At 43.7% G+C, this 24,203-nt stretch overlaps 12 protein-coding genes and 1 long non-coding RNA gene across 13 annotated transcripts; 6 read left to right on the top strand and 7 right to left on the bottom strand.

Annotated features, from left to right (window-relative positions):
* Positions 1–7,344: 7,344 nt before the first annotated feature.
* Positions 7,345–7,947, bottom strand: LOC116415984 (histone H3). The gene has a single exon (XM_031922062.1). It carries the CDS (start codon positions 7,882–7,884, stop codon positions 7,474–7,476), a length of 411 nt encoding a protein of 136 aa, XP_031777922.1. The 5' UTR covers positions 7,885–7,947; the 3' UTR covers positions 7,345–7,473.
* Positions 7,948–8,112: 165 nt separating this feature from the next.
* Positions 8,113–8,528, top strand: LOC116415986 (histone H4). Its single transcript, XM_031922064.2, has one exon. It carries the CDS (start codon positions 8,163–8,165, stop codon positions 8,472–8,474), a length of 312 nt encoding a protein of 103 aa, XP_031777924.1. The 5' UTR covers positions 8,113–8,162; the 3' UTR covers positions 8,475–8,528.
* A 78-nt stretch (positions 8,529–8,606) lies between these two features.
* Positions 8,607–10,609, top strand: LOC103316980. Its single transcript, XM_008213483.4, has 3 exons — positions 8,607–9,890; positions 9,977–10,120; positions 10,201–10,609. Exons 1-3 carry the CDS (start codon positions 9,816–9,818, stop codon positions 10,522–10,524), a joined length of 543 nt encoding a protein of 180 aa, XP_008211705.1. The 5' UTR covers positions 8,607–9,815; the 3' UTR covers positions 10,525–10,609.
* A 186-nt stretch (positions 10,610–10,795) lies between these two features.
* Positions 10,796–11,283, bottom strand: LOC116415985 (histone H2B). Its single transcript, XM_031922063.1, has one exon. It carries the CDS (start codon positions 11,228–11,230, stop codon positions 10,856–10,858), a length of 375 nt encoding a protein of 124 aa, XP_031777923.1. The 5' UTR covers positions 11,231–11,283; the 3' UTR covers positions 10,796–10,855.
* A 140-nt stretch (positions 11,284–11,423) lies between these two features.
* Positions 11,424–11,931, top strand: LOC100119987 (histone H2A-like). The gene has a single exon (XM_016988136.2). The coding sequence runs from the start codon at positions 11,498–11,500 to the stop codon at positions 11,873–11,875; it is 378 nt and encodes a 125-aa protein (XP_016843625.1). The 5' UTR covers positions 11,424–11,497; the 3' UTR covers positions 11,876–11,931.
* Positions 11,932–12,834: 903 nt separating this feature from the next.
* Positions 12,835–13,308, bottom strand: LOC107981716. Its single transcript, XR_004226513.1, has 2 exons — positions 13,032–13,308; positions 12,835–12,960 (listed from the first exon to the last, which is right to left on the bottom strand). It is a non-coding gene; the product is annotated as an uncharacterized LOC107981716 (long non-coding RNA).
* A 674-nt stretch (positions 13,309–13,982) lies between these two features.
* On the top strand, positions 13,983–14,783 carry LOC116415982 (histone H1B-like). The gene has a single exon (XM_031922060.1). It carries the CDS (start codon positions 14,044–14,046, stop codon positions 14,710–14,712), a length of 669 nt encoding a protein of 222 aa, XP_031777920.1. The 5' UTR covers positions 13,983–14,043; the 3' UTR covers positions 14,713–14,783.
* Positions 14,784–15,076: 293 nt separating this feature from the next.
* On the bottom strand, positions 15,077–16,763 carry LOC100679057 (CREB-binding protein-like). The gene is made up of 4 exons (XM_003425511.4): positions 16,030–16,763; positions 15,673–15,940; positions 15,348–15,520; positions 15,077–15,263 (listed from the first exon to the last, which is right to left on the bottom strand). Exons 1-4 carry the CDS (start codon positions 16,595–16,597, stop codon positions 15,181–15,183), a joined length of 1,092 nt encoding a protein of 363 aa, XP_003425559.1. The 5' UTR covers positions 16,598–16,763; the 3' UTR covers positions 15,077–15,180.
* Positions 16,764–18,020: 1,257 nt separating this feature from the next.
* Positions 18,021–18,437, bottom strand: LOC116415987 (histone H4). The gene has a single exon (XM_031922065.1). The coding sequence runs from the start codon at positions 18,384–18,386 to the stop codon at positions 18,075–18,077; it is 312 nt and encodes a 103-aa protein (XP_031777925.1). The 5' UTR covers positions 18,387–18,437; the 3' UTR covers positions 18,021–18,074.
* A 161-nt stretch (positions 18,438–18,598) lies between these two features.
* LOC116415983 (histone H3) lies at positions 18,599–19,125 on the top strand. The gene has a single exon (XM_031922061.1). The coding sequence runs from the start codon at positions 18,665–18,667 to the stop codon at positions 19,073–19,075; it is 411 nt and encodes a 136-aa protein (XP_031777921.1). The 5' UTR covers positions 18,599–18,664; the 3' UTR covers positions 19,076–19,125.
* Positions 19,126–19,893: 768 nt separating this feature from the next.
* Positions 19,894–20,679, bottom strand: LOC103315496 (histone H1B-like). The gene has a single exon (XM_008204700.3). It carries the CDS (start codon positions 20,632–20,634, stop codon positions 19,966–19,968), a length of 669 nt encoding a protein of 222 aa, XP_008202922.2. The 5' UTR covers positions 20,635–20,679; the 3' UTR covers positions 19,894–19,965.
* A 2,376-nt stretch (positions 20,680–23,055) lies between these two features.
* LOC100116743 (histone H2A-like) lies at positions 23,056–23,538 on the bottom strand. The gene has a single exon (XM_001607667.6). The coding sequence runs from the start codon at positions 23,484–23,486 to the stop codon at positions 23,109–23,111; it is 378 nt and encodes a 125-aa protein (XP_001607717.1). The 5' UTR covers positions 23,487–23,538; the 3' UTR covers positions 23,056–23,108.
* Positions 23,539–23,697: 159 nt separating this feature from the next.
* LOC100123528 (histone H2B) lies at positions 23,698–24,195 on the top strand. The gene has a single exon (XM_001607675.4). It carries the CDS (start codon positions 23,754–23,756, stop codon positions 24,126–24,128), a length of 375 nt encoding a protein of 124 aa, XP_001607725.1. The 5' UTR covers positions 23,698–23,753; the 3' UTR covers positions 24,129–24,195.
* The last annotated feature ends 8 nt before the right edge of the window (positions 24,196–24,203 follow it).

The following is a 24,203-nucleotide window of genomic DNA, read 5'->3' as shown; positions in this document are numbered from 1 at the left end:
CGGTAGAAGAACTAACAAAAGAGATAAACACAGCCACCCAACAAGCCACAATCACAACCACAGTCCCCCAACTTAAAACAAAATTATACCCCGAATTGAAATCCCTCATCGCTGAGAAAAACAAACTACGCAAACTTTGGCAATCAACAAGAAACAAAATTCTAAAAACAGAATTAAACGCGATGACCAAAGAGATCAGCTCTCTCGTCTCCGAACACAGGAGCAAAGGATTGATTGATTTTATCGCCGAAGCTGAAAAGAGCCCCAAAAGCGCCTGGTCTGTAGTGAAAAAACTCCCTAACAAGAGACCATCTCTTCCCTCCCTTACACAAGGGAACAGCTCCTTCTCACTAGACGCTGATAAGTCAGAAATTTTCGCAACTTCGCTTCAATCACAATGCTCTCCCAACCCTAGTCCGGAAGACTTAGTGGAGACCCACGCCAACATAACTGAAGAAGTGAAAAATCACTCCCTACATGAACCCGAATTCTCTCACACAACCCCCCAAGAAATTAGCTCATTATACGCAACCTAAAAAATCGTAAAGCCCCTGGAAAGGATGGTATCACAAACAATATTTTAAAATTCCTACCTAGAAAACATCTAGTTGAAATTTGCAATATCGCTAATGCCGCCATGCGTCTACGCTATTTTCCAGCAAGCTGGAAAGAAGCCACCGTGATTTGCCTCCCAAAACAAAGAAAACCTCTCACCTCACCGTCCAGCTACAGACCTATTAGCCTCTTACCATCTCTCAGCAAAATTGTCGAAAGCGTACTACTCACACGTCTGAACAAACACATTGACGAAAGTAATGTCTTGCCAGATGTACAACACGGTTTTAGGTCCAGACACTCCTCCGCGCATCAACTCATGAGAGTAGCCGAACACATCGCAGACAGCTTAAACAGAAGGCATCACACCGCAATGGCTCTTCTTGACGTACAACAGGCTTTCGACAAAGTCTGGCACGATGGTCTCATATACAAACTAATTCGAATCAATTGTTCGCACTACCTCATAGGCACTATCCAGTCCTTTCTTACGGATAGATCCTTGAGAGTCAAAGTGAGACACTCTCTATCCAGCATTAATCCGGTTGTTTAACGTGCGGGCTATGCATTAAGCTTCCCCACACGGCCCCCCATGGGGCGCGGGGCTGAGATACGCTCGGCCAACGCGATCAAAGAATGCACGTTAACATGCGATGACCTACCGATGCGTGGTGACATTAAGTGGGAAGTCAACCTGTCGCTCGGATGGGCGGCGGGATCCATCCAATCCCTCATGACTCTGCAGGTCAATACCCGAGTTGTTCACTGCAACTCACACATCGAAAGTTAAACTTTCTGCCCAGCATGCGGGCTAACCACCGCCACCACGAGTCCTTTACCCTGTCGTGACAGGATTTCTATCCTGCGGCTCCCCGACCCCGTGGTACTGATTTTATCCTCCCCAGTAGAGAGTTCACAAACGTTTCCACCGAAGTGTACTAAGCAAGCTACCACGTTCTAAACGTCCCACTCGTTCTGGCATTGGCCAACCATACATTACGCCGGAGCGTTCCCAGGGCTAGAGTCCCAAGCAGCTAGTTAGAGCCCGACTAGCTTACAAGGGCCTGGGTATACTAGTTTTGATCTTCACCAACCGGATGGTCCTTCAATCACTGGACTAGTTACAGCTCGGAACATTACTGATCCTTCCCCCTTCCTCTCGTGGGGGGTATACCGAGGCTACCGAAATCTCAGGGTTCGCCCAACTGCCCTGGCAGAAATGCCACCCGCCCGGGGCTCTTCCGTTCGGAAGATACTCTCTCTCCAGCAGCAAACCCATCACCGCAGGTGTTCCTCAAGGGTCAAAACTATCCCCCACACTCTTCAACCTATACGGATACGACATCCCTCAACGCGAAGGAATTATCACTGCAATCTACGCAGATGACATAGCTGTCCTGCGCACAACAAGACAGATCTCTCTATGCACGAACCTCTTAAATAAACACCTCGTCACACTCATTGATTGGTACTCTCATTGGAGATTATCAATCAACGAATTCAAATCAGAGGCTATCTTCTTTTCGAAAAGAAATACAACCCCCCACACAGGTATACAAAGAAAGGGTCACACCCTCAAATGGAGTAACTCTGCCAAGTACCTAGGAGTCACTCTAGACCGCAGACTCTTATGGGTAAAGCACATAAAGCTCACCCGAAGCAAGGCTCTCGGTGCATTCATACAGCTTAGACCCTTCTTCAAAAACAAGTCAGTTTCAAACAAAACAAAACTCCATGCCTTCTCCGCTATTATCAGGAGCATCCAAACATACGCCATACCCGTATCGGGTGCAGCCGGCGAATCTCACTTAAAACCCATTGAAGGATCATTCTTTAGAATGCTTAGGTCTATCCTTGACATCCCGTGGTATATACGGAATAAGCAAATCCTAAAAGAAGTCTTAGGTAATCTTTTCGCAGTGCCCCATACAGGGATGGCATAGGTGCAGGTGCTTCTAACGATTGCATTGAATGTGCGAACTTTTGTTTGAGAGGAAACTTTTTTGTTAGCGAAGAAGGGTTTGAGAGACCTATAAACGCCGTTTGCTTTATTTTTGACTGCTGTTACTTGTTGGGACCAAGAGAGTTTTCTGTCAAATACCACTCCGAGATATTTGGCCGTTTTGCTCCAAGGTATTTTGTGATTGTTGACAATCAGGTTATCCGGGGGAATATAACGATGTGAGAAGAAAACTGCTTCGGATTTGGTTTCATTGAGGTTAAAACCCCATTTATGGTACCATTGGAGAAGTGTAGGAATGAATTTGTTCATGACAGAGGCGCAGTGCATCTTTACTTTAGATGTGTATAGAAGAGCAGTGTCATCCGCGTATTGCGCGGTAGTGATTTTATAGTGTTTAGGCATATCGTACGAGAAAATATTGAAGAGAGAAGGCGACAATTTGGAGCCTTGTGGTACTCCTGCGGTGATGTTTTTTGGGTCTGAAAGAGTGCTGTTTACCCGAACTTTGGGTGTTCTATCGGAAAGAAAGGATTTCACGAGGCCTATTAAGTAGTGTGGAGTCTCTAGCTTAATGAGCTTATGAATAAGCCCGTCGTGCCAGACTCTGTCGAATGCCTGTTTGGCGACAAGAAGAAGCATAGATGTGTGCGATCTTTTGTTGAAGCTGTTGGCAAGGAGTTCCGCGACTCGTAAAAGTTGATGGCAGGTTCCGTGACGAGGGCGAAAACCATGCTGGAAGTCTGGTAGAATTTCTTTTTCTTCGATAAACTTGTTGAGTCTGTCTAGAATTATTGTTTCAGCTAATTTGCTGAGGGTGCAAAGTAGGCTGATTGGTCTGTAGCTAGACGCTAAATTAAGGGGCTTACCGGCTTTTGGGAGGCAGACTACTGTCGCTTCTTTCCAGGCAGTAGGAAAATATTGTAGTCTCATCATTGCATTGAATATGTTGCAGATGGCTACTAAGTGGATGCGTGGGAGCACTTTCAGCACATCATTGGAGATGCCGTCAGGACCGGGGGCCTTGTTTTTCTTTAAAAACCTTATGGCGGTTTTTATCTCTTGAGGTGATGCAATGGGAAATTCCGAGTTTTTCGATGTGAAGTTGTTCGCAGATTCGGTTCACTGTTCCTTGAGGGAGTCAGCGAGTATGTTCGCTTTATCTACGTCTGCTGAGTACGCAAGACCATTGTGAGTGAACGTGGCGGAGAGTAGATTTTCCTATTACGAAGAGATTTGACGACTTTCCATGCGCGTTTGGGATTTTCCTCTGCTTCGGAGATGTATTTTTCAAGGCCCTCTGTTCTGTGCTCTTGAAGAATAGCGTGTAATTTACGTTTTGTAGCGTTAAGTTTTGGACGGACGAGGAGTCTCGCGTGTTTTGTAATTTCTTGCGGATGAGCGCTAGGGTGTTTTTGGGGAGTTTTGCATTTGCCAGATGCATTGGAGCAAGCTTTGTGGCTTGTTGAATCTTCTCCTTGAGTTCTAGCGTGAGGGTGTCGACGGCTTTGTCTATTTCCGAAATGGAGCGGACTGGTGCGCACCTGAATGATGACTTTTCCAGAAGGAATCTCAATGTAAGCCAGTCTATTACAGCGATAGTCGGAGTTCTTTAGTTAGGGTTCCTGGGATTTCTAAAAATACCGGGTTATGGTCCGAATTAAGACGTGTCAGAGTCCAGGGGTCCTTTTCAAGTGTGATGTTTTTTGTTAGAAAGATGTCTAGTATGTCTGGGGTTTTTTTCCGAATCACCAGGAAAATGAGTGGGTTCGGGAGGCACTTCTAGGACGAAGCTGTGTTGTTGTAACAAGAGTAGGAGTGAATTTCCCTTGGTGTTTTTCGAGATGCATCCCCAGGCGTGGTGTTTCGCGTTGAAATCGCCAGCTAGAACTGTAGGATTATTGTGTTCTAACAGTGTTAGAATTTCCTTAATGTTCTGGTTATCAGGAGGTGAGTAGCAAGTGATTATTCGTACGGGTTCTCCGTCACGGTTGATTTCAACGCCGCATGCTTCTAGTGAGGGAGTGGGCGTACTTATGGGTTTGTGTCTGACATTGTTGCGGACGATTGTGGCAACTCCTCCACCGGCATTGGAGTTTGGACGATCTGCTCTGTAGACAGTGTAATTGGGGATATACAACCTTTGGGTCGCTTTGAGATGTGTTTCTGTGATGCATGCAACGTCAAATGAGAGTTCCTCCAAAATTTGAGAGAGGAGGAGAGCTCTGTTTTTCTGTAAGGCAAGAATGCCGTTTGCGTTCCAGTTTACCATGGTGAGTTTAGCCGCCGAAGAGAGGCTGCTGTGCCTGGAGGAGGCTTGCAAGTTGGAGCATGAAGGTCCGAAAAAGCTGGTTTATGCCTGGGTTTTAACTCAGGTCTTGAGCGTTAGATGGAAGCCGAAGAGCAGAGTCCGGGCTAGAGGAGACAGGGACTGTGCCTCTAATAGCTTGGGAGTACGAGGTTCCGTTGGCACGTTCTTCTCTGCGTCTGGTTTGCGGCTGAGAGAGCGGCTTCGGCGAGGGACGACGTGGCGAAGACTGTGAGTTGTCTGTTTGTTGTGGCTGTATTTGTGTTGGGATGGGGCTGCTGGTGTGCATAGTTTTGTTGTTGGGATTTTGAGGGGCTTTTAGATAGCCTCGATAAGTGACTCTATGACTGCCTTTGCAGTTGACGCAAGTGGGGGTTTTGTTGGGTTTATCCTTGAGTGGACGCGTAGTAGTGGCGTGATCTTTGGCGCAGAAAGCGCAGGCCCAAGCCGTATGGCAATAATTTGCCGTGTGCCTAAATTGTTGGCAACGCCGACATTGAGGTATGGTTTTGGATTTTCGCTTAGCTTCAACTTGTACGTTTAGACCGCCAAGAGATTTTAGGTCGAAGAGTGTTCGAGCATAGGCTGATTTAGCGTCTAGGTGGACCGCGACTAGAGGCCATATCCTGTCTCCTTTTCTCATGCTGAAAATGGATTTTATGGGAAGCTTCTTTGCTTCCAATTCTCGGCGAATCGATTCTTCCGAGAGGGATTCTAATACCCCACTAATCACAACGATAAGATCCTTATCCTGACGGACCTGATTTGTGGTGTACTCGATTTCTTCTGCCTCGAGTTTTGAGGTTAAATTGCGGAAGTCTTCGACAGAGTCGAGGTACATTTTGACAGAGTCTGTGGTATTTATGGCGCGCCTATAGGTTATGCCCTCATCCCCGAGAAAAGTTTGAACGTGCGGCCAGTGCGCTTTTTGTTTTAGGCAAATGGGAAGGGGGTGTCCCTTTTTAGAAACATCCGGCTCTGAATCCAAGGATGCCGGAAGAGTCCTGTGATCCAGGAAGTGGGGTAGATGGGAGCACAAGAGTGGGCCGCTTGATGCAGGGTTGGCCCCGGGGAGGACCCGCTGGGGGGGCGCCTCCTGAAGGCGTCGTGGTGGTTTTGTCTTCTCTGAGGCACTGGCACAACGCGACAGAGAGAGGGTGTGAGGGTCCTGAGAAGGACCGATTTTTGTAGGGTTTTGGTTTTACGGATCACAATGACACGCGTGAGATGTTGCTCGGTCGACGTCCGAGAACAGAATGATGCGATTGCCAACGTCTAAGTGATGACAGAGATTAGAGGAGAGATTGCCGATGCCGTGTTAAAAATGCGTGGCGAATTCGATCATGAAGCCACTTGCGGCCTGCGATCGAACTGTACGCATCTAGAAAAGGAGCGTAAGGGAAGTATACGCATCCAGCGGCAGTGGAGGAGAAGGAAGAGGCACTAGGTATTGCAGGTCCCCTCTGTACCGTATACATACCTAAATTGAAATATAATTGCAGAAGCAGAATGGCATATTGCGTTATTATTGTATACTGTATATTTTATCAGCAAGTAGAAAAAAAAAAGATTTTCTGAGACTCGGACTCGAACCCGAGTGCATAAGAATACCAAGCAACAACATAGACCGCGCCGCCACAATCATCGTTGATGGAGAAAAACTGAAAGTAGTATATGTTTATCGGGAGGCTGGGGTGGCTTGTTAGTTTAATTTAGCTTTGTTTAAGCTTAAGCTTAACGTGTTTGTGTCGGTTTAACCATAATCCGTCTCAAAAATTAAAGTTTTTAATTATGAGGGTTGATTTCATAAAGACGATCATGGCCACTGACATTAAGGGCTTAGAGTTTAGTCTGTAATAGAGTTTATCGGTGATTGTTTATAAATATATCATTGTTTATGAATCATATTCACCGCGTAAGCCCGATTCCTTGACAGTTACCGCCGCTTATGTTATTTCTCCTCTATGCTCTGCCGCGCCGCGATGGGATTGTGTACTCTCTACTTCCCTCTTCGCCGCTGCTGCTGGTGGGGAAGCTAGTTGCGTCAGAGATTAGAGGTTGCGTACGGCCGCCCCTACTTCTCTTCCGCTGCTTCCAGATGCGTATAGTTCGGAGCGAAAACCGCAGGGCGGCGCTAGCTTACGACTGCATATCGCACGGCACGCTTTCGCCCATGCTCATCGGCAACCTCTCCTCTAATCTCTTGTGATGACCTTTCCCCGCTCTTACTACTGCGTGTGATATCAGACTCGCGCCTTAATAATGGCGCACTAGCGCCAAGCACTTACGTGTAATTAGGTGGCAAAAATTGGAACATGTATAATTATGGTGAAATATATTGATCTTATAAGTCTCGCCAAGGCGAATTATAAGCAGATTATAAGCTTGGAAAATGAGTGTCGCAGCCATTGCAGACGCTCCTTTTAAGATTTTTGATAACATTAAACTTAAAATTTAATTAATAACATTTCAAGCTCGCGAGGTATGATTAAAATAGACTGACCGATAAACAACAAGTTTTCAGAAGGGTCACAATTGTATAATTGATAGTTTCGAGAATAATTCAAATTAGTTTAAGTTCCATACATTTGAAATATATTTTGGCCCTGAAAAGGGCCGATTGTTTAGAGGGAAAAATAGGAAATATAAATTAGGCACGTTCTCCGCGAATGCGTCTCGCCAGCTGGATATCCTTTGGCATGATGGTGACGCGCTTGGCGTGAATGGCGCAGAGGTTGGTGTCTTCGAAAAGACCGACGAGGTAAGCCTCGCTAGCCTCCTGCAGAGCCATGACAGCCGAGCTCTGGAAGCGCAGGTCGGTCTTGAAGTCCTGAGCGATTTCGCGCACAAGGCGTTGGAAGGGCAGCTTGCGGATCAGGAGCTCCGTGCTCTTCTGGTAACGACGGATCTCGCGAAGAGCCACGGTGCCAGGCCTGTAGCGATGGGGCTTCTTCACTCCTCCAGTCGCAGGGGCGCTCTTGCGAGCGGCCTTGGTGGCGAGCTGTTTGCGGGGAGCCTTTCCTCCAGTAGACTTGCGAGCGGTCTGCTTGGTACGTGCCATTGTAGTAGCGCTTCGTAACGTTAGACTGACGAGACGAAAATGATGTTTGGTTCTCGCTAGAGCGACTATATTTATATGGTCTAGAAAACGCAGCTGTTCTGGAGAGTAGTAGAGGGAGAAGCTCAGCGCCGCTCGCTGCTTTGGTGCGCACATCTGCTGCCGGTTTGGTGGGGGAACATCAGCTGCTGGCCTATAAAAAGGCTCCCTCTTCCAAGCAGCGGCATCAGTTGGTCGTACAACGTGCTTCGGTCTGCTACATTCCCTTTGAATAACTCAATATGACCGGACGTGGAAAAGGAGGAAAGGGTCTGGGAAAAGGAGGAGCCAAGCGTCATCGCAAAGTTTTGCGTGACAACATCCAGGGCATCACCAAGCCCGCTATCCGCCGTCTGGCCAGACGTGGTGGTGTTAAGCGTATCTCTGGACTGATCTACGAGGAAACTCGTGGAGTCCTCAAGGTCTTCCTTGAGAACGTCATCCGCGACGCTGTCACTTACACCGAGCACGCCAAGAGGAAGACAGTCACCGCCATGGACGTTGTCTATGCTCTCAAGAGACAAGGCCGTACCCTTTACGGATTCGGCGGTTAAATCATTCAACTTTTTTACCTGCAAACTCAAACCAATCGGCCCTTTTCAGGGCCACCAAGTTTTTCAAACGTACGCAAATATTTGTATTAAAGAGCAGGATTTATATCACCAAGATAACGCAGTTATTTAAAAACACGAAACATGAAAAGACGCGCGAAAAGTCACTTAGGCGCAGATTCTCGCTTGTTGATTTTATTTATGAGGAGAAATAATAGGAAAGTAAGGTAGAAAAAAATAAGACTCGGTTGAGCGGAAATGAGGATTTTTACTCTCAATTTGAGAGGGGAAAGTCTCGCGACATAAAACCCCTCTCGACAAAACGTACAAATTGTTATCGAGAGTTCGCGTGTTTTATGTCGTGTGTTCGCTAAGGTCTTTGATGGAAGGGTGTCCGCGAGAAGCCGTTCGCGACCCGTGCGCGGAACCCAGAGTCAAGCAGATGATATATATATATATATATATATATATATATATATAAAGCACTGCACCAAATTGTCACGGATACGGAGGCTATTTGAATACGGTCGGACGGGCGTAAGCGTTTCGATTCAAGATTTTGCCATAGCTGTGCCTGCTCGATTGCGACGGACTCGATGCTGCGCGACACGAGGCCGGCAGCGCTACCTGTGTGCGCAGCAAGTCAAGATCCCTACTCATTCCCATCAAGCACCGGAGATGTCGCCACATGCTCAATGTCGAGCCTCCTGGAGCTAACTTCGACACCGTCACCTCGGCGGAACTTTGTCCTTGGAAACACGACAGAACAAAACAATAACCATATATTATTGAATATAAGCAAACATCAAATACTGACAATGTAGTTTTGCATGTTCTTTTCCAATTCATTACTTTAGATGAAGAGTTTCCATGCATAATAAATTATTGTTAGTACATTATTTTATTCTTAAAATTGAAAAAAGATTGGAATAAGCTACAAACAAATTCGGTTCGAGAATAACAATTTGTTCTAACATTTTTCAAAGAATTGACTGTCGTAGCTTTAATAATATTTAATAAATACAAAAATATTGTACACCTAATTCCAATAATTCTTAATTGAAGATCTTTCTTGATTGATCGATTCTTAACTTCGTATGATAAACGATCTCTATATTTTTAGCTTCCCAGTTTGATTTTCTTATCCAATATGAATCTTTCCAAATGTCAATACGAAAATTTCTTTCACAGAATTCCAGGTAAAATATTAGTTCATGTTCAGAATCGCACCAGCTGTAGTAAATCATTCTCGATATAACCGAGAGTATGAGCACATAAATAGTATAAAAGGTGAAAGAAGAATGTTGGATCTCAGTCTCAATCTGACTAGCGTCTACTGGAAAAATGAACCGATTCGTATACATCGCCCTTTTCGCACTGGTAATCCATCAAGCGAGTGCCGAGGACGTTGTGCCCCAGGTAATAAAATTTTCAACCATTCTTGTGGTCTTAGGAGTAAGTGATAAGTAGACGCTTTTGTAATTAACTTTGTGATAATTTTTTAGATCAAAGTAAAGCGCGTACATATCTGGAACGTCAATCCTTACTATGTTGGCCAGCTCTCGTATCATATCACCAAGCACAACGCTACTTATAACAACATCGGAATCTACTGGGTCAACGCCAAGGCTTGGCCTGCTGACGTTGTCGTAAGTACCTCTAAATCTAAATCCCTATCAGAAGATTTCTCAAAAAACACTGGTCTGATGACTTACTTCTGTATCTGTAGACATCTAGCAGAGTCTACGTGACCGACTCTGAATACAAGAACGCTCGTCTCCTACTGGAGGCCCATACGCCGATCTGCAAAGAAAGCCCGAATCGCGAGCTTCTGCCCAAGGTCGTGGTATTCGACAAGTCTCAACTTCATGGCAAGTGCGTCAAGAGCGGAATTTACAACACGGTCGACTTAGGCTACTTTAGATTTGAGGTCCTTGTCCCCAACATTCATGAAATCAGCGACTACCACTATGTTGATTACAAGGTTCACGACGGGAAAGATACCATTGTTGAGGTCACTTTCTACTCTGAGTGGGGATACCTTAACAATTAATGATAATATAAATTATTTTTTTTAAGCTACATGTATAATGATATAATAAAGCCTTCGCATTGAAAAAATATTCGTTTACTTTAGGGTGACGAAAAATGTTCTCCACACCAAGCGTAACTTTGCTTCTTCTTATAGCGAGCGCCAAGTTGCACATTTTACGCGTGGTCTTGAAAAATCGGATACCGAAAAAAGCCGATAGTGGATTAGCTGACTAAATTGAATGAAAATATCTATTAGAATAATTTGTGCATACGTTAAAATATTTTGTTGGCCCTGAAAAGGGCCGATTGATTAAATTGTCAAATAGTTAAATATGGTCATTTCTTCCAATTTATTTGGAGCTGGTGTACTTGGTGACGGCCTTGGTGCCTTCACTGACAGCGTGCTTGGCCAGTTCACCGGGGAGCAGAAGCCGAACAGCCGTCTGAATCTCCCGGGAGGTGATTGTCGATCTCTTGTTGTAATGGGCCAGACGCGAAGCCTCGGCGGCGATGCGCTCGAAAATGTCGTTTACGAAGCTGTTCATGATGCTCATGGCCTTGCTGGAGACTCCGGTATCGGGGTGGACCTGCTTCAGCACCTTGTAGATGTAGATGGCGTAGCTCTCCTTCCTCCTCTTCTTGTGCTTCTTCTTGTCACCCTTGGTGATGTTCTTGACAGCCTTGCCGGCTTTCTTAACTGCCTTTCCGCTTGCTTTGGGTGCCATGGCGAGGATAGTATTCGGTGTACGGACGTAGACTGAATGGTGTCGGGATACGTACGTCGGCGCTCTTTTATTTGGGCCGCCGCAGCTGCGCCGATCCGTTCATCTGTCGCGCAGGTCGCGCTCCCCCTCTACTCCGCGAACGAGCACAATGGCTGGCTCGGCGCAGGGCCGCCGGAGAATATAAAACAACAGCGCGAGCCTGCTAAAGCACCAAATACTCTAGCGTCGTCTCCATAGCAAGTTCTACTCTACACCTTATAACTCATCATGTCTGGACGCGGCAAAGGTGGTGGCAAAATCAAGGGCAAGTCAAAGACCCGCTCCAACAGGGCTGGACTCCAGTTCCCCGTCGGACGTATCCATCGTCTGCTGAGGAAGGGCAACTACGCCGAGCGAGTGGGCGCCGGTGCTCCGGTCTACCTGGCCGCCGTCATGGAGTACTTGGCCGCTGAGGTCCTCGAGTTGGCTGGTAACGCCGCTCGCGACAACAAGAAGACGAGAATCATTCCCCGTCATCTTCAGTTAGCCATCCGCAATGACGAAGAACTTAACAAACTTCTCTCAGGAGTCACCATTGCCCAGGGTGGTGTGTTGCCTAACATTCAGGCTGTTCTTCTTCCCAAGAAGACTGAGAAGAGTTCTTAAACTTGTTTCCCGTATTCAATTAAAAAAAAATCAATCGGCCCTTTTCAGGGCCATCATATCATTCAAACGTTATGAACATAATTATTTTTTCACATTAAGATTTCACACGATTCCAATTTATGATCTTGATTGTATCAAGACGAACCTATTACGATAACCGAGCCTTATCATCAATATATTCCTAAAGCAATGAATCAAACCTTACCACATTGAAACATTTTTTGTAACACGAACGATTTTAGCGTTGTTTCGCACATTTTAATCGGGGCTAAAGTGACTTTTTTTGTACCAAGGTGCAAAGAAACTTTATGGCTCACTTTTTAAAAACTTGTTGATTTTGATTTGTTTGCATTATTTACGAAAAAGAGAAAAAATAGTCACGTCAGTCCCGCTTAACACGTATACGAAAAAACTCAAAAATACGTCCGCGTGTAACAAAAAATATGGTGTGCACCAAGGGCTAAGTAGGCTTTTTGATCCCGTTTGGTTACAGTACAGTCAGATTACTTATCGTGGAAAAAGAAATTTAAATTTTAGCGTTTGAAGCAGAACGCAACAGACTGTCAGAGTGATGTGAAAATTGGCAAAGCGTTATGAGCAGCCTTGACGGTGAGATAGGCTAAAATGCATTGTACACTCCTTAGCGTCGCCTCTTCTTGCCACTATATTTAAAATAATTATTTTAAATGCAATTACGAAAAAGTTCTATATATAAAAAGCATAGCGAGACTTAAGTCCATAAAAGTATCATGAAAGCAAGAATTTTGCTATGAGATAAACACTACCACAGACTAGAAGCGAACGTGCCAAGCAACTTGAGCAGTTTTGGCGCTTGAAGGATCGCTAGGTCCACTAAAACCGTGAGTGAGTGAGTGCAACAAGCGTCGACGCTGTGACGTAGCGTTCAAGTGACTGCAGTGAGAATAGAAAGCGATGATCGGTGTACTAAAGAGTATAAATTGCATTTGCACACGTTTATATACTCATTTTCAAAGGCAAAGTGAACAACCACAAAGAAAGAGCGGGATTCTTTCAACAATAATTTACGATGATTTTGAACTCATATTGAACGATCGCGTTGCACTCTGTAAACATAAAATAGGGATTAGTGTGGTGATTATCGAGGAATATAATATTGTTATGACCAGGTACGGACGTTAATGAAAGAACACGTATTTACGAAAAGGAACACAAACTCTTTATTCAGATCGCACGTCTCAACTCATCAGCTGTCACGATCAGACTCTGACTAAACAACAACATCCGCGACGTCGTTGATCTCGTTGCTAAGGGTCGCGTATTTCATTGTGTTCGAATCGTGCAACGTTCAGGCTCGGTCATAACATTGCCCTTTCCTTTTCACAGTCATAACAATATGCATCATATTGTGTTATAAGTCTGAACTGTGCGTAAAAACGATTTCCATATATAATTAAATAAAGAAATAAATATTAGGCAAGCTCTCATGGCCGATTTCATGGTTCTAATAAAATATATTACCACTTAAATAACTTGATGTTAGATAAGTCTTATTTTTTACGTATTTTTGTTTTAATCACTTTGATTATTTTAAACAATATAATGCTATATCACAAATGTCATAAAAATGGTAAATATTTCTGAACGAATATACTGCTTCCCTTACGATACGTGCGACTGCAGAAAATCTTCAATCTCTATTTCATAAAAACTGATGACTATAGTCTTGTTTATAGAAAACATAAGAAAAAATGATTTCTTTGATTAACATTATGATTAAACTTTAATCTTGAATAACAAACAGTTGAATACCTTAATTATTTAAATAAATATCACCGATTATGTAGTAGAAAATCACTGCACGCAAAATATATCTCATCGGAAATTTTCTGCTGATTTCGTTCTGTTGATTTGCCAATGATTTTCCACAGTTCCATATAAAATTTAGGTATATGCACTTCTCATTGTCTTCATTTAGAATCTTCAGAGTAATAGTTATAACAAAGAAATCGCTCAATAAAGTTGATAAGATGGGAAAACTAACGTATAAGATACTGTTCCCAGACCAGTTCTAGTCTGTGGGGCTCTCTCTGAGGTCCGCGCTCGTGGAATATAACGACAGCCGACAGACCGCACGGAATCATTCTCTCTTGAACCGACATAGTAGCCAGTTCGAATACCGCATCATCATGAGCGACGCAGTAGCCGAAACATCACCCGCTGCACCAGCAGTGGCATCGCCGAAGAAGGCCCCAGCGGCCAAGAAGACCGGAGCAGCCAAGAAACCGGCGAAGCCCCGCACTCATCCTCCAGCGGCCGAGATGGTCCTGGCTGCCATTACAGCTCTGAAGGATAAGAAGGGATCATCCCTCCAAGCAATCAAGAAGTACATGGCCGGCACCTACATGGTCGACGTCGATAAGCAGTCGACTTTTATTAAGAAATATCTGAAGTCCGCCGTAGAAAAGAAGGTGATTGTGCAGACCAAGGGATCCGGAGCTTCCGGTCGCTTCAAGCTCGCTGGCAAAGCTGAGGGTGAGAAGAAAGTCGTTAAGAAAGCAGCAGCCGCCAAGAAGGCAGTAGCGAAGAAACCAGCTAGCGAGAAGAAAATTGCAGCTAAGAAACCAGCTGCTAAGAAGCCGGCGGGTGAGAAAAAGGCAGCTGCAGCTAAGAAACCAGCTGCCGCCGCCAAGAAAGCCAAGGCTGCTGCGAAGCCTAAAGCCGCTAAGGTTGCCAAGTCTCCTGCGAAGGCTAAGAAGAGCGGAAAAGCCCCGGCTGCCGCCAAGCCTAAGGCACCTAAGCCAAAGAAGGCCGCAGCACCCAAAGCTACTAAACCAAAAGCTTCTGCTAAAAAGTAAATTATAAATATTTAATCGGCCCTTTTTAGGGCCAACACACTTCATGACCAAACGGCCCTTTTCAGGGCCACCAATATATTTTAACGTAGCAACAATTACTCTGCTCCAAAAACCCTACTCTTTTTAAATAAGAAAGCCTTACATGTAATAGAAGGGTACTTTACATTTATTTGTTGATGTAGTGCTCCAACTTCAAAGTAATTTTTGGTATTATAGCTTGCGCTATTGAAAAAAATCTGTTAATTGGATTCTCGAATTTTTAAATATGGTGAATTTGTTTAAATTACACAATATTGCGAAAAAGTAACGAAGTTTCTCACTATTCTAAATGTAAATTAAAAATCGTGCGCAATGAAAATCAAAATTGTCAGAAAAAATAAAATCTATTAAAGCAGATGATATAAAATGTGAAACGCGTGGATATTTTGGTGATTAATACAGATCTGTGGCTATAATAAATAATAAAAATCAGACAGTCGTTGTGCCGGAGGATGTGCTTAATTGCTGCTGCTGTAGTTGCAACCTTTCGATGCGTCTTCTCTGCTGCTCATCTGGAAATATACGGAGAAAGCGGATTCATATAAAAAAGTGTTAAAATTCGTTTAAAAAAAAAAATGAAAATCGTGTAAACTTACTAATGTCTTTTCTTATTCTGAGAATATGATAGGCTAGACGGTGGTAATACTGCGATCTTGAATTGGCAACTTTATACGCGTCAACTTCGAAGTTCCTGGCGCATTCCATTACACCCAATATTCTCGGATCTGCGAAAGTTTCAGGACTGGGATTGGGGAATATCGCTATGAGCCTATAGAGAATAAATGGTAAAAATTTTATTATAACCGTAGTTTTTATTTTATGCTTTAATGAAAGAGTGACAACTTTTTACAATATTTTGTCTTATTCAATACGGCTATTCGTACTAGCATGAAAAGAATAAATAAATAAGAAACGACTTACAGTTTGTATACAAGACGACTTCTGAGATCGGAGCTGAATGTTCGCTGCCACTCCTTGGTGGCTTGGACGAACGTCGGGTCGAGGTGACCAGGTTGACAGCCGGGTAACTGAAGGTATCTAATATCGTAATCCTGCTGAGTATTACCTGTAGCGGCGGTTGCAGCTACACCGGCAGCACCGCTTGTTGATGGTACAGCGATAACGATCGCGTCGTAAGCTCTTTTTATGTCCGCAAAACTCGGAGTCCTCTGAATATCGGGTGAAGTAGCTGCAAATGAAATACAAAAGTTACATTTACTTTTACATGCTTAACTCTTACATGTATGTCGAACTTCATTAAAGAATAATTAATCTCACGATTGACGCCAACGAGATTGAACGTAGAATTGCGCTTGCGCGGCAGACAAATCGGGCAGCTTTTTGTCGCACAGTACTTCCAATGGCCGATGATCTGGCGAGCTGAATAGCAATGGGCAACTGTGCAGTCCTTTCCTGCCTGACAGTTCGACATGTGAATCAATACGTTTTTTATGATTTTGCAGTGGGGCAGGTTGCACTTCCGCTCATCAAGTATATTCTCCCGAAGCTGGCATCTCTGTGCATGCAGGTATAACTGCAACTGTTCCTGGATAAGCTCGTACTTCTTCGTGTCTGATAATATTGGTTGGGATTTTTGCTGATCATGAACACCGCCGGGTACATCTTCCGAACACGTAGCCTGTTGTGGGCCAGGTAGGCCGTCACTGGGCCCGTCAGCACTTTGCGGTTGGGCTGGATCTTTGTTTATTTCCACTTGCGATTCTGGCATCTTATCGTCTGTGTCCAGTGGCTTGAGTTTATCGTCGCCATCTTCAAAATTTGAAGACATCAACTGAGTTTGAGAAGCGTTGTCAGAAACTGCGAACTCTTCGTTTGAGGAACTCATTTTCCGGTAGATAATGTTCGCTCAAGTCACGTATCACAGATACTCTCGCTTTTCGATACTTATTTGCGTTGTCAAATATGTTTACGGGTTTATAGGATTCAAAGGACACAGCGCGCCTGGTGTTAATGGCTTAGTGGTGAAAACCGATCTCCCGATTTGAATATGTCAATCAATAATTGAGGCTTATTGCTCCGCCAGGGGCGCTGCTGAAAGTACGCGGGAGAGGGAAGTAAGTTATATTTATGCATAAATGCCAGTGAATTTTTCGCCATAAGTATTAAGCAACTGCGGTGCCCTCTTAGAAACGTATTTGTATTGACAAAGTACGCATACGTGGTAACTTTAAAAGTGCCTGCTACTACCTGCTATAGACCAAAGAAAAGATGTATGTTTATCGAAGTTATCGGAAAGTTATGGATAACGTAAGGGTTCCAAAATCTACGCAAAATCCATGTTTACGGATTTGTGTGCATGAAGTACATACGATGCCATCCAAAAGTTTCATGGGTATTTTGACTGAGCTGTCAACTTAAAGATCGCCAGCAACATGGAGCGGGAACTTTGAATAATCGAATGAGCATATAGTCTAGGCGCTTAGCACTTTTCGTCGGATTTGAATGCCCAAAAGTGGTCAGGTAATTTGTTATTAACAAATTAATTTTTAATATTAAAAAAATTATGTTTTATTTCAAGTATTTCAACCCAAAAACAGTTTTTTAGATTCTTTATATGATTCTAAATCGAAAATGTTCCTATAAGATTTTCTGAAAAAGGCTTTCTTGTCGAGTAAAAGAGTACTAAAATCCGGTCAAAATCGAGATTTTTTCTCAATTTTATTAAACTTGATTAATTTTTTACTCAAAAACAAAGCCTTTTTCAGAAAATCTTATGAGAACATTTTCGATTTAGAATCGTGTGAAGAATCTAAAATAATGTTTTCTGGGTTGAAATAATATAATTTTGTTGAATATTAACAATTAATTTGTTAATAACAAATTACCTGCTATTTTGAGCATTTCACACTGGAAATTCGTGTTCAGGAGGCAAAAATGCATAGAAAAAACCTTGGCCATTTAAGTCCGACGACCAGTGCTCAGCGCCTAGACTAATAGGAATAATAAGAAGCATTGGATTACGATACTAGTGTGGTAAAGTAGATTCACCATTACCGCCCAAGTAAAGCAAGAGAAAGTTCCCATGAGGGTCAAATCCTTTTACCCTCTTAGTATCGTATATTTTGTGACAACGTGCGTAAACCGAGATTTAGTTAGTGTACAAATCCAAGTTCATGCCATATATAGTGTGTCGTGTTTTTTTGACACGGCACGATTACTCTCGCGACGATGAGTCCTCCAGATTACGGAAAATCTGGAATTTCCTTGACACAGCATGACAAATATTTGCGTACGTTTGAAAAACTTGGTGGCCCTGAAAAGGGCCGATTGGTTTGAGTTTGCAGGTAAAAAAGTTGAATGATTTAACCGCCGAATCCGTAAAGGGTACGGCCTTGTCTCTTGAGAGCATAGACAACGTCCATGGCGGTGACGGTCTTCCTCTTGGCGTGCTCGGTGTAAGTGACAGCGTCGCGGATGACGTTCTCAAGGAAGACCTTGAGGACTCCACGAGTTTCCTCGTAGATCAGTCCAGAGATACGCTTAACACCACCACGTCTGGCCAGACGGCGGATGGCGGGCTTGGTGATGCCCTGGATGTTGTCACGCAAAACTTTGCGATGACGCTTGGCTCCTCCTTTTCCCAGACCCTTTCCTCCCTTTCCACGTCCGGTCATATCGAGTTATTCAAAGGGAATGTAGTAGACCGAAACACGTTGTATGACCAACTGATGCCGCTGCTTGGAAGAGGGAGCCTTTTTATAGGCCAGCAGCTGATGTTCCCCCGCCAAACCGGCAGCAGATGTGCGCACCAAAGCAGCGAGCGACGCTGAGCTTCCCCCTCTACTACTCTCCAGAACAGCTGCGTCTTCTAGACCATATAAATATAGTCGCTCTAGCGAGAAACAAACATCATTTTCGTCTCGTCAGTCTAACGTTACGAAGCGCTACTACAATGGCACGTACCAAGCAGACCGCTCGCAAGTCTACTGGAGGAAAGGCTCCCCGCAAACAGCTCGCCACCAAGGCCGCTCGCAAGAGCGCCCCTGCGACTGGAGGAGTGAAGAAGCCCCATCGCTACAGGCCTGGCACCGTGGCTCTTCGCGAGATCCGTCGTTACCAGAAGAGCACGGAGCTCCTGATCCGCAAGCTGCCCTTCCAACGCCTTGTGCGCGAAATCGCTCAGGACTTCAAGACCGACCTGCGCTTCCAGAGCTCGGCTGTCATGGCTCTGCAGGAGGCTAGCGAGGCTTACCTCGTCGGTCTTTTCGAAGACACCAACCTCTGCGCCATTCACGCCAAGCGCGTCACCATCATGCCAAAGGATATCCAGCTGGCGAGACGCATTCGCGGAGAACGTGCCTAATTTATATTTCCTATTTTTTCCTCTAAACAATCGGCCCTTTTCAGGGCCAACAAATAATTCTAACGTATTGAACTTATTATTTTACTTGTTTACTTTTTAATGTAATTTTATTTAAGTTAGAAATAGCTTTATAACTAAGAATATTCATTCCCTATGAAAATTAGCACCATTTTCTACTCACAGTAGCACAACTTAGTTTGCCACAAAGAATAGCCAACTCGCAAATTTGCTGCGAAAATTAGTTCGACGTAAATCGACGATATAATTTAATAATTTTTGTACTAACCGTCTCTTTGCATGTGAATGTACCACTTTGACCTTTATAAATATTATCAATTGAGTATAAAGCCCCGAAACCGCAAGTGTTTTCGTGAAAAGTACTAGTCTTCGCACCAATTTGTGAAACGTGCTACTTAGTCTTCACAACAAACGAGTGAAAAGTGCTAGTCTTCGCGGCGAAAAATAAAAAGTACTACTTTTCCAGAGGGATTTGAAACGTGCTTCGTATGGTCCGATAATATACTTCTTGCAGCATATCCGAGAATCAACTTCGCTGGAAGCCAGCGAAATGTAAACTAATTTTTTCAGCAAATATGAGATACGCTACTCTTGGTAGAAACATTTTGAACCGTGACACTTTGTTGCAATATCCATTTTCCGTTAACTTGCAGGCCGTCTACTAGGTATGTATGATCGAAGAGAAGCGATAATTGCTGAAAAGTCAAAATTGTTTTTTTGCAAGGCTTTCTGTGATCTTTATGTTGTATTAGCAGAGCATGGAGAAAATCAAATAAAATATGTTGCTACGTTGAAATATATTGGTGGCCCTGAAAAGGGCCGTTTGGTCATGATGTGTTGGCCCTAAAAAGGGCCGATTAAATATTTATAATTTACTTTTTAGCAGAAGCTTTTGGTTTAGTAGCTTTGGGTGCTGCGGCCTTCTTTGGCTTAGGTGCCTTAGGCTTGGTGGCAGCCGGGGCTTTTCCGCTCTTCTTAGCCTTCGCAGGAGACTTGGCAACCTTAGCGGCTTTAGGCTTCGCAGCAGCCTTGGGTTTCTTGGCGGCAGCAGCTGGTTTCTTAGCTGCAGCTGCCTTTTTCTCACCCGCCGGCTTCTTAGCAGCTGGTTTCTTAGCCGCAATTTTCTTCTCGCCAGCTGGTTTCTTCGCTACTGCCTTCTTGGCGGCTGCTGCTTTCTTAACGACTTTCTTCTCACCCTCAGCTTTGCCAGCGAGCTTGAAGCGACCGGAAGCTCCGGATCCCTTGGTCTGCACGATCACCTTCTTTTCTACGGCGGACTTCAGGTACTTCCTGATAAAGGTCGACTGCTTGTCGACGTCGCACTTGTAGGTGGCAGCGATGTACTTCTTGATCGCCTGGAGGGATGATCCCTTCTTGTCTTTCAAAGCGGTGATGGCAGCCAGGACCATCTCGGCCGCTGGAGGATGAGTGCGGGGCTTCGCCGGTTTCTTGGCTGCTCCGGTCTTCTTGGCCGCCGGGGCCTTCTTCGGTGATGCCACTGCTGGTGCAGCGGGTGATGTTTCGGCTACTGCGTCGCTCATGATGATGCGGTGTTCGAACTGGCTACTATGTCGGTTCAAGAGAGAATGATGCCGTGCGGTCTATCGGCTGCTGTTATATTCCATGAGCGCGGACCTCACAGAGAGCCCAACAGGCTAGAGCTGGTCTGGGAACAGTATCTTATACACCAATTTTCCCATCTTCTTAACTTTATTGGCCAATTTTATTGTCAAAAACATTACTTTGAAGATTTAAAAAAAGGGCAACGAATAGTGCATATACTTCAATTTAATGTGGAATTGTGGAAAATCTTTGGCACATCAACAGAAAGAAATAATCAGAGAATTTCCGATGAGATATATTTCTCGTACAGTGATTTTCTACTACATAATCGATAATATTTATTTAAATAATCAAGTTTTTTTCCTTATTTGTTTTATAAATTAAAGTCTAATCATATCATTAATTGAAGAAATAATTTTTCACTTGTATTTCCTATAATAAGGCCACAATCACTATTTTTTTTTAATGTAGATTCAAGATTTTCTGCAGCCAGGTATCATAAGAGAAAGGAATACAGCTGATCGGAATATTTATTACCCTTATGACAATTTCAGTAATACTTTATTGTTTAAATTAAATAGTATGTTTGGAGTATAAAATTGTATATCTCATTAATTAACAAACAAAAACAACAGTATTTAGTACAAGTGTGCTTGCACAACTAGCATACGTATATGGATTGGATACGTCTGAATTTCGTACAAAAATGCTGATACTTTTATTGTTAGCCAAATATAAAAATTTTAAAAATATACGATAAGACGTCGATCAAATAATTTATTAAACTAATATCCCGTCTTAGCATAATCGTTAATCATAGAAATGAAAGTATTGTATCACCTTTTTCGAACTGTTCAATAGGCGTATGTATGTAGTGTATATGAAATCGAAATATACGTACATCGTTAGGTATACAATTGAGTGGGCATTACTGCAAAATAATCTTATATTCGATGCCTATTATTTTTTCAATAAAAACCATGTTGGTTTGCAAAATACCATGACGATTTGAATATAATAACTATATTCTGCACCAACGGCGTAAAATGGGCTTTTTAAAGCAGTGTCGAGTTTATAGTGCAAATCGAACGCGAGTGTGTCTGTGAGCTAAGTATACTCATTCTGAAAATGTTCACTTTTCGCCCTCGACATACCATATACTGCTATAATAGGCATAATATTCGCATGGCGTGTATTAGCATCCGAGTGTATACGATGTGTCGTAAAGGACTACCTAGTTATGACAAGAGTATCATGCACTATTTTAAATTATGCCTATTTTGTGTAAAAAACGACTCGTTCGCCAGGGAGCGGAATGTACTAACCAAACATCGAGCTACTTTATCCGAGAAAGGTAAAACACTCACGTCCGAAAAGGACGCCACCGACAAAACCGTGGCTAACTCTCGACTTTCACCTAAGGCGCAACGCGCGAAATTCAAAACGCAACAGTAAAGATATTAAAACTCAAAAACTCGGAAAATAATACAGCTAACTCATCGTTCATAAGGCGATAATAAAACGGAGACGCAGATAAAGCACTAATAAAGGTCTAGGGAACTGACGGACACCAAGTGTCGTCCGATAAGGCGGTGTCGCAACAGAACCAGGTAAAGGCTTTACGATGGAACCGTCCACCATTCTAGTCAGCCCCACTCCTCTCCAGCGCCCAAAAATCGATCGAGGCTAGTGATGGGCGATTCTGTAACAATCGACCGATTCTTTTGTCGATTCTTTTTTACTGACGATTCTCGATTCTCAATTATTTTGAAACTGGGAATCGAGAATCGATTCTTTTTCGATTTTATTTTAAGTGAAAAATAAAAAATAAAAATTATAAAATAAAAATTAAAAGTCAAGGCTTGTGAAGAGATATATTTCATGATGTCGAATAAAGCGCAAAACAAACATTTCTCATAAATTGTGCGTATATGTCAAAATAAACAAGTCATCTATAAAACTGTATTAAATGGAAATATTATTGTAAAATCATACTTTCCAAATATCAAATTTTATTATCAATTTATAATTTTATAAAAATCATGTAGTTATTAAAGAGTATAATAATATTAATATAATATGATATATATTATTCTATTTTATTCAATAATATTAATAAAAATTGGTCGATTCTTCGATTATTTCTCTGAAATCTGTGATTCTTGAGAATCGATTCTTTTTTAAAGAATCGCCCATCACTAATTCAGGCAGACCATCTCGAGACTTGTTTTGTAATTAAGAGTTGAATAAATGCAAGACCTAGTACATTATTATGAAATCCACTTGATTCCAGTTTGAGCACGGCTTGACTGTCACATTCAACACTGTAAAGTAATGATGGGTACGTTCATAAATGAAATATTGTAAAAAATAATTATGTTCACGTTTGAATGATATGGTGGCCCTAAAAAGGGCCGATTGATTTTTTTTTAATTGAATATGGGAAACAAGTTTAAGAACTCTTCTCAGTCTTCTTGGGAAGAAGAACAGCCTGAATGTTAGGCAACACACCACCCTGGGCAATGGTGACTCCTGAGAGAAGTTTGTTAAGTTCTTCGTCATTGCGGATGGCTAACTGAAGATGACGGGGAATGATTCTCGTCTTCTTGTTGTCGCGAGCGGCGTTACCAGCCAACTCGAGGACTTCAGCGGCCAAGTACTCCATAACGGCGGCCAGGTAGACCGGAGCACCGGCGCCCACTCGCTCGGCGTAGTTGCCCTTCCTCAGCAGACGATGGATACGTCCGACGGGGAACTGGAGTCCAGCCCTGTTGGAGCGGGTCTTTGACTTGCCCTTGATTTTGCCACCACCTTTGCCGCGTCCAGACATAATGAGTTGTAGGGTGTAGAGTCGAACTTGCTGTGGAGACGACGCTAGAGTATTTGGTGCTTTAGCAGGCTCGCGCTGTTGTTTTATACTCTCCGGCGGCCCTGCGCCGAGCCAGACATTGTGCTCGTTCGCGGAGTAGAGGGGGAGCGCGACCTGCGCGACAGATGAACGGATCGGCGCAGCTGCGGCGGCCCAAATAAAAGAGCGCCGACATACGTATCCCGACACCATTCAGTCTACGTCCGTACACCGAATACTATCCTCGCCATGGCACCCAAAGCAAGCGGAAAGGCAGTTAAGAAAGCCGGCAAGGCTGTCAAGAACATCACCAAGGGTGACAAGAAGAAGCACAAGAAGAGGAGGAAGGAGAGCTACGCCATCTACATCTACAAGGTGCTGAAGCAGGTCCACCCCGATACCGGAGTCTCCAGCAAGGCCATGAGCATCATGAACAGCTTCGTAAACGACATTTTCGAGCGCATCGCCGCCGAGGCTTCGCGCCTGGCTCACTACAACAAGAGGTCCACCATCACCTCCCGGGAGATTCAGACGGCCGTTCGGCTTCTGCTCCCCGGTGAACTGGCCAAGCACGCTGTCAGTGAAGGCACCAAGGCCGTCACCAAGTACACCAGCTCCAAATAAATTGGAAGAAATGACCATTTAACTATTTGACAATTTAATCAATCGGCCCTTTTCAGGGCCAACAAAATATTTTAA

This window comes from Nasonia vitripennis, chromosome 1 (genome assembly GCF_009193385.2).
Source record: "Nasonia vitripennis strain AsymCx chromosome 1, Nvit_psr_1.1, whole genome shotgun sequence".
Classification (NCBI taxonomy): domain Eukaryota; kingdom Metazoa; phylum Arthropoda; class Insecta; order Hymenoptera; family Pteromalidae; genus Nasonia; species Nasonia vitripennis.
Note: the sequence above shows the minus strand (reverse complement) of the source record. Positions and strands in the feature narration are given on the sequence as shown.